This window comes from Loxodonta africana, chromosome 17 (genome assembly GCF_030014295.1).
Source record: "Loxodonta africana isolate mLoxAfr1 chromosome 17, mLoxAfr1.hap2, whole genome shotgun sequence".
Classification (NCBI taxonomy): domain Eukaryota; kingdom Metazoa; phylum Chordata; class Mammalia; order Proboscidea; family Elephantidae; genus Loxodonta; species Loxodonta africana.
Window position 1 is genome coordinate 31595159 of NC_087358.1, and position 8780 is coordinate 31603938.

Consider the following 8780-nt stretch of genomic DNA (forward strand, 5'->3'; position numbering starts at 1 on the left):
AGGTATAAAATTTTCATGAAATATTAAAATTATAACAATCTGATCTTAAAAGTGCAAATCATGAGATTAGTTTTTAGAGATTAAATGCACCGTTGAGTATTTATTTCAATAATCTTTTCTTTTCATGACTATCTGCAAATTGACCCTTTTCTTTAATCAACATTACTCACCAATAGTTCAAACTGACCTCTTGAACTTTTGTGTTACCATGTCAGTACAAACGGATTTCTGAGCAGCGTTAAGCTTGACTTCATAAAAACAGTGGATACTTTAACCTTTCAGTGACAGTTTCTAAGCCTGCAAACTCAAAAATCACATTATGTAGTTCACCACCTAAAAAAAACATTGAGATTTTGGCATTTCAAGTCAGAATTTCTCCATGCTTTTTAAAATAAGCTGCTTTTGAATTTTCGTTGTTATTTATTAGCCATTTGTATTTCCCTTATAATAACAAAAGAATACAGTTAAAACAATTTTTAAAGTCAAATGTCCTGGGGGCTTGTCACTGATTGAACTGTGTCCCCCCAAAATATGTGTCAACTTGGTTAGGCCATGATTCCCAGTAAAGTGTGATTGTCCTCCATTTTGTGATCAATATAATTTTCCTATACGTTGTAAATCCTAATCTCTGCCTGTGGTTAATGAGGCAAGATTGGATTATGCTGAAGTGGATTAGGGGATGTGATACCTTTGCTCCTGTCACATCCCTGATCCAGTGTAAAGGGAGTTTTCCTGGGCTGTGGCCTGCCTCTTACATGAGATAAAAGGAAAGAGAAGTGAACAGAGTGAGGGACCTCATACCACCAAGAAAGCAGCACCAAGAGCAGAGCACATTCTTTGGACCTGGGGTTCCAGCGAGGAGAAGCTCCTAGTCCAGGGGAAGATTGATGAAAAGGACCTTCCTCCAGAGCCAACAGAGAGAAAGCCTTCCCCTGGAGCTGATGGCCTGATTTTGGACTTCCAGCCTATTAGACTGTGAGAAAATAAACTTCTCTTTGTTAAAGCCACCCACTTGTGCCACTTCTGTTATAGCAGCACTAGATGACTAAGACAGGGCTTATCAACACTTTTTTGAAAGTACAGTATAAGCTAATTAATTTTTTCCTGCAGTATCTGGAATAATAGAAACTACTTCTGGTCTTTCCTTAGCTCAACCAACACTTCTTTTCATCACGTGTAACACTGAATTTTACAGACACTCGTGAAATTTTTGAGTAAGTAAACAAGTAAATCACAGTGGAGTCTCAATTAGTCAACAGTGAAAATTGATGTAAAAAAAAATCATCACATCAAATAGTAAAAGATCTTCAAACTAAAAAAAATAAACAACAACCAGAAAAACCTGAAGAACTAAAACCAAATGCTGTTGTCACTGATTCTGTACTTGTATCCCCATAAAGACTGAAAAAAACCCATTGCCATCAAGTCAATTTCGACTCATAGTGGCCCTACAGGACAGAGTAGAACTGCCCCATAGAGTTTCTAAGGCCGTAATCTTTATGGAACCACACTGCCACATCTTTCTCCCGAGAAGTGACTGGTGGTTTCGAACCCTCCAACTTTTGGTTAGCAGTCAAACACTTAACCACTGCCTAGGAAACCCTATATATAGGGCAGTTTCTATAAGGTCACTTTGAGTTCTGAATCTACAGGATGGCACACAACAACAGATAACAACACTATGGAGAAAATGTAGATAGAAATGCAGATAGATCAAGCCCTGGGGAGCTTCTCAGAAGTTAGAAGGGAGATAATTAGGCAAGGAAAGATTATTGTTTCAAGAAGAATGGAGCAGGCTACTCTACCAAATGCTGCTGAGAGGTCAAGAAATACGGTGACAGAAGAGTTACCACTGGATTTGGCAAAGTGGTGATCGTAAGTAAACATGACAGAAGTCATTACTGTGGATTGGTGGAGAAAGAAGCAATCTAGGAGTGAATATGGAAGAGAATGCGACAGCAGCTATGGAACGATCATTAGTAGAAAGTTTATGAAGAAGAAAAGCAGAGACCCGGCAGTAGCTAGAGGAAGACAGGGCAACCAGGGTGTTTTCTTAAGATGGGATCCACTAACCAGAGAATGTTTGTATGTTTACGGTAATAATCTAACAGATGACCTAATTCTTTTTTTAACTCTAAGCATCTAGACTAAATAGAACAGTTCTGTTATAGAAAATTTATTTGCCCTTGGATATTACACATTATACAGAAAATATTTTGCCTCCTGAATAAAATCATATATAGGACTATTCCTAGGGGGTTTTTATATCAAAAATAATTGGTCCTAAAACTGAATAATATTTAAAATATATATAATATTGTTGAGCTGTACTCAAATCACACAAAAAAAATCAAGACGAAGATCTAGTACGGTCATAAAATGCTATAATTGCACATACGACAGACTGTATTTTTTAGAAAGTTATAATTCTTGATGCTTAATTAACTGTAACTTTCCATCAACTTCAAGCTGGTTTTACCCTTCCAAAAACATATGTAAATAAGGCAGAGCTTAAAATTTTCTATCACTTAATTGAGTTTATTCTAAGTACGTCCTACCTGTAGCATGACAAAGTATTCTTAGAAGGAAGAGGTTGACAGCATATTAACCAATAAGTGAAAGCATTGCTACCACATTTACTGAGACATGTAGTTACTAGTTAATACGTCTAACAATTAACAATGATCTACATAGAGTAGACCATGGGTTATACAACACTAGGCATCATTAGAGCATAAAACAGAATATGCTCAAACTAAGAGGTAACAGAGTGAAGTCAGGATCAAGTAAAAGGCCCGCAATTCCACCAAGGTGAGGAAGAGAAGGTGGGGATGGACACTGTTCTTGGGATTTATCTGTGGCTTAATTTATTAATTCTCCAAATTTTAAGTCAATTAATTAAATTTCTAGTCATTTTTCTACTCTTGACACCAACACATAGAAAATTGAGAAACCACAAAAATCTTAAAACTAACCACTTTTTAGATACTTGCCCATCCCTCTGAACTAAAAGCACATGATTTCTTTAATAAATAAATTTAAAACAAACTGAACCACCTCCAAAGCATGCCAGGCAAAGGGTACAATCAGATACTAAGGAACATCTTTTCTCTGTTGATACCACCTAAAAAAGGTCTCTTGTCATCATCCAACCTATTAATTTTTCCCTACTGCTCTCCATCACAGCACTGTGTTCATTTTTTTTTTTTACTGCACTTATAAATTGCTATTTGCTTACTTGTTTATGGTCTGTCTTCTCTGCTGAATTAAAAAGCAGAAAATCATGTATGTTTTAATCACAACTGTATAACTGGCTCCTGCTCAGACACCTGGTATTATAAATGGTGCCCCCAAAATATTATTTAATTAATATGAATGAGTGAATGTGTTTGATAGTCTATCAAGATTACCTAGGAACAAGGTCTTAGGGCAACAGAACTACAGAAAATAACTCTCCAGTCACACAAGCTTATACCATATTAAAACAATAACAATACCATCTAAAAATAGTTTTGTTCTTTAGTCTGTTCATATGGTGAACTATTTTGATTGATTTTTGATAGAAAACAGTCTTATAATACCAGGATACACTGTTGTTCCTCATGATTTATTATCCCTTTTATACACTACTGGATTCTACTTGCTAATATTTTTTGAGGATATTTACATCTGTGTTCATGAGGGATACTGGTCTGCAGTTTTTCTTATAATGTCCTTGTCTGGTTTTGGTATCAGGGTAGTGCTGGACTCATGAGTTGGGAAATGTTCCCTTATCTTGTGCTTACCTTCTTATGCTTACATATTTACCTTATGTATATGTAGAATTGGTATTATTTCTTCCTTAAACGATCTCAACAGATGCAGAAAAAGCATTTGAAAAAACTCAACATCAATTCATGATAAAGTCTCGGCAAACTAGGAAAAGAAGGGAACTTCCTTAGCCTGATAAAAAGCATCTACAAAAGACCTACAGCTAGCACCCTACTTAATATAAAAGATCAAATGTTTTCCCCTCAGATTGAGAACAAGACAATGACGTCCTCTCTCACCACTCCTACCCGTATTTGTATTGAAGGTTCTAACCTGTCCAATATGGCAAGAAAAAGAAATAAATGGCACACAGATTGAAAAGGAAGAACTAAAACTGCCTATTTATTGATAACATGATTGTCTATATAGAAAATCCCAAAGAACCTAACCAAAAAAAAGAAAAAAAAGGCCACTAAAAAAAAAAAAAAAAAAGAACCAATAAATAAATGTAGCAAGAGAGCAGAATACAAAGTTAATACACAAAAATCAATTGTATTTCTGTATTCAGCAATGGAAAATTAGAAAGCAGAAATTGAAAAAGCACTATAATTTACAATTGCACCCAAATTCATCAAAAACTTACGGCTATATCTAACAGAATATGTGCTAGATCTATATGCTGTAACTACAAACTACAAAATACTGACGAAAAAAATCAAAGACCTAAGTAAGTGGAGAGATGTACCATCTTCATGGATTGCCAAAGTCAACATTGTTAAGATGCCAATTCTCCCCAAAGTTCATCAATATATTCAACCCATTTGCCATCAAAATCACTGCAGGATTTTTTATAGAAATCAACAAACTGATTCTAAATTCATACGGAAAGGCAAATCAACTAGAATGGCCTAAACAATTTTGAACAAGAAAAACAATGTTGGAGGGTTCAGACTATTTAATTTGAAGACTATTATAAAACTACGGTAATCAAAACAGTGTAATACAGGCAAAAGAACTGACACATATCAATGCAACAGAATGGGACCCCAGATACACAGTCAACTGATTTTTCACAAAGATATAAAAAGAGTTTCAGATTAAGTCTGAGGAAAATATGCTATTTCCTGTAGGCACTAAATCAGAAATTGTAAATACTGATACTTCAGCCTGAAGATTTCTTTCTTTTGACAAAAGGGACAAAATGTGTTAGAAAAAAAACCAGCAAATTTGAAAGTGGGGAAAACAAAACAAAATTAACATTGATTGGAAAGGGCATCATAAGAATAAAAGATATACGTTGGATTTTAAGCTTTGTACATTGATCTATGTATATTGATCTCTGTACATTTCTAAACTATGAAGAGGTAAGAGTTGGGGGAATAATAGTCATTTCAAAAGCATATAATTAATCTGAATAAGAAGGTAAAGGGTTTCTTGCAAACATTAAGATAAAGCATTTCTATTTCTTCCCTTCTATAAGGAATTTGCTACAAGCTTTGAAAACCAAAATTAAGCTTTTAATACATGACAAATCCCTTGGTGATGAGAAGAAAAATTATGGGGAGGGGGAAGTTTATCACATGATACACATACTAAGAGGGCAGTAAAAAGAAAATGAACTATTTACAATGAAAAACAGGATAAAGCAAGACTCATCTGAACAAATCAAATTTTACACCTGGCAGGACTTATTGTTCCTTTAATGGAGTGGCTGGGAGATGTTCCCTCATTCCCCAAACCACAACCTCCAATATCCAGAACGAACTCATGGGCTGTAGGTGGCAAAGAATGGTGTGGGAACTATTATACTGGACTTTCTATGATACAAAAGCAACTAAATTTCCAGTTTTAAAAAACTAGGAGGGAAAGGGGGCGTGGCAGGGAAGAGAGGTGACTTGATGGGGCAAGAGAAGATGACTGGAAGGTGATTTCATAGTGCAGGCGGTGGACGAAATTACAAGGACTGGGTGGGCGAGTTTACAAAGCTTGGAGTCAGGAAGTATAGGAAAATTAGTCAGCCAGAAGGTATAGGAGAAGGAAACTTATGGAATTTGCCCTAGAAAGAGGCCAAACAAAAAGCGAAGAGGGCTAGGAACCTTGAGAATGACTGTTCCTCAAGCCTCAGGCCCCATGTCTCCTGGAAACGTGATGACCAGGGAACGGGGCCAGAGGAGGGGCTGAGGCAGTTGGGGGCATCTCCGGGAGCCAGGTGGCGGGGAGCTAGCTGTGAAAGAGGTAAGCATGCCTGGAGCAGAACAAGTGGGATTCTTACGGATTGAAATCCCAGGCCCCTAAGGGGCATGGAGATGGAGACGGGCAGGGATGCTGGCCAACAGGTAGAAAGGACTCCGGGGTCCTGAGTGACAGACACCTCCACTCACCTGGTTAGTGACCTGAAAACAAAACAGAGAACACTATTTAGAAACAGATGACTCCGGACTAGCGGTAACAGCAGCCTGGCTCCCTCCACCGCAGCCCCAGGCCCGAACCCGATCAGCGCTCACCTCGGGATTGGCCTCCAGAGGCAGCCAGCGCTGACCCTCCATGGCTGCTCCGCCCTACCCCTCTCCAGCTCTGACAGCCACTGCGGTCGCCACTGCCACCGCCGCTTCCGCCCCCGCACGCCTTGACCCGGAACCGTCCAACACACATGCCCGGGGGAGTACCCAAGGACGGGGGCAAACTTGACGATCCTCTGGTGCCTTCCTCACTTTCTACAAAGCCGCATTTCAAGTCTTACATTTTAAATTAACATGCATCCGAGAGGAGGAAGAATAAAAGTCAAGCCCTTATTCAGGAAGAAAAAGAATCTGAATCACGGTCTGCTCCCCTCACGCTTGGACTCTCCCTATCCCAGCCCAGCCCCTGCGCTCTACGCATGCGCTAAGGCGCTGGTGTGGCTCCGCGTGCTCGCGGCTCTCTCGCATTCTACAACACCAGTCAGAGGCGCTAGGGGGCGTGCTTCTGAGTCCTCTCCTGCGAGGAAGGAGTGGGGCCAATCACTCAGAGGCACAAGGCCAGAGGATGCTCTGGATTTGTGTTCCAAATGGGTGCAGAAGTGATATGTTGGCCTTGTCCGCGATTGCAGAGAAACAGAGTATTCTTCTATATCAAGTTCAGTTTGACAAAAGGTGTAGAGGACCTGCTTTGAATCGGAGGCTGTATTAAGTGTTTGAGACGCAAGGCTGAGCACTCCGCGGCATATAGGCGGTGCACAAGAGAACACAGAATCACGAAAAAGGTATGATACCACAGGGTAGTGGTAATTACGAGGTGTGGTGGAACTACCCAGAAGTGCAGTTAAAGGGAGAAGGAGTGTCCAGAAGGCTTCTTGGAGAATGTGGACACCTGGACTGAACCCTTAGAAAGAGAGGTGCCCTGAAGAAGGGGAAGCGTGCATGTGGCTGCAGAATCTGCAAGAGAGAAGGGCAGAGGTTAGAGATGATATTGGAGACATGAGACGGAGCTTATCTTGAAAATAAGGAGCCCGGTGGCTTAGTGGTTAAGTGCTCAGCTGCTAACCAAAAGGTGGCAATTCGAACTTACCAGCCCCCCTGCAAGAGAAAAGACCTGGCGATCTGCTCCTGTAAAGATTACAGTCTCGGAAACCCTACGGGGCAGCAATTTTACTCTGTCCTATAGGGTCGCAATGAGTGGAATCCACTCGATAGCAACAACGAGATGGTTATCCTGAAAATGGCAGGGAGCCACTAAAGGATTTTAAGCAGAGTTTTTCACATTGGTCTTCCAACAGATTGTAAGGGCAGCTGCAGTGTCTATCTTCTACTCCTGTCCCTCCCCTCTTCCCCCTCACCTTACCCCCTCCTCCTTTTTTTCTTCTCCTCTGACTCCTGGGCTGAGTTTACTCCCACAATGTCAGAGAAGGCATTAAAGGAGGCTGACAAATGGCACACACTTGAGGTGTAGTGTTGTGAGCACGAGGTGAAACCTAGTTTGAATCATCATCAGCAACGGTGGCTGGACTTAGAGGTGAATGAAAGGAATGCAATGCACAATGCCGGAGATATCTGCTACAGTTTACCCCTTACACTGCACTTGTGGCCTTACATTAAATCCAGGCTGCAATCTCTACAAGAGGCTCATGGGCGACATTTAGTGGAATGAGCTAAAGTCCCTACTGCTGCAATGGTTTCCAAGGCTATCGGCAACATTTATCATCTTCCTCCTCTACCATCTGTTCTAGTTTTCCATCACTTTTGGCCGACACTAGATTACTAGATTTCTTGCCTGTTAGTGTGACCTTCTAACCATAAGGTTGGTGGTTCAAACACACCTAGAAGCTCAGAGGGAGAAAGACCTGGCAATCGGCTCCCATAAAGATTGCAGCCTGGAAAACCCTATGGGGCAGTTCTGCTCTGTCAAATGGGGTGACTAGGAGTAGGAATGGATTTGATGGCACCCAACGACAACAGTATGACCTTCACCCTTTAGGGCTCTAAGCCCTTAGTAGCCTTGCTCTTGTTATACTATGGTTGCTGTAATTGTTCATTTACCATCATCATTGGACATGGAAGCACCAAAATGCTGTGATGAATCCCCCAAGTTTCAGACATAATCCCCCAGTCTCCAAGTATAGCAACAATTCTAGGTCTTCAAAATAATAAGAATCAGTTACCCCTGCCAGTTTAGTAAAACTGGTCCATCTGCATGAGAGACTCGATATAATCAGATGGTAGTTATAGTTTCAAGTTTCAGTGGAGTCTTTACTCTGTCCCTTGGTGAAAAGTTTTTTCCCACTGTGAACCAAGACCAAAGTCTAGCACAGCCTAAAACTGTGGGCTCAAGAATGACAAACTCTGCAAGTAGATCTCTGGGAAGTGATGACATCTAGCCCTTTGTTCCTGGCCCTTTGCACCTATTGGGAACATAGTACCATGTATCAGCACACAAACTACATGGCCTGGCACCTCAGCTGAGCCATGGAAGCCATTCCAGCATTCTATCAGGCGAGCTGGTTCTGGGTGATGTAGTACATGATAGGACCAGGGATCCAGTGGTCCTGTGCCCAT

The 8780-nt window shown here is 40.6% G+C and overlaps 1 protein-coding gene across 2 annotated transcripts in view; it reads right to left on the reverse strand.

Annotated features, from left to right (window-relative positions):
* UCHL3 (ubiquitin C-terminal hydrolase L3) overlaps positions 1-6380 on the reverse strand; it is a 58573-nt gene extending 52193 nt beyond the window's left edge. Inside the window, exons 1-2 of one of the 2 annotated variants that reach the window (XM_064270030.1) lie at positions 6255-6380; positions 6023-6143 (exon numbers count right to left, since the gene is read on the reverse strand). In XM_064270030.1, coding sequence (XP_064126100.1) covers positions 6023-6052 — 30 coding nt within the window. In that variant the 5' untranslated portion in view covers positions 6053-6143; positions 6255-6380. The remainder of the gene's footprint in view (positions 1-6022; positions 6144-6254) is intronic. The other variant, XM_010589406.3, reaches the window with a different exon arrangement.
* Between the last annotated feature and the right edge of the window lie 2400 nt (positions 6381-8780).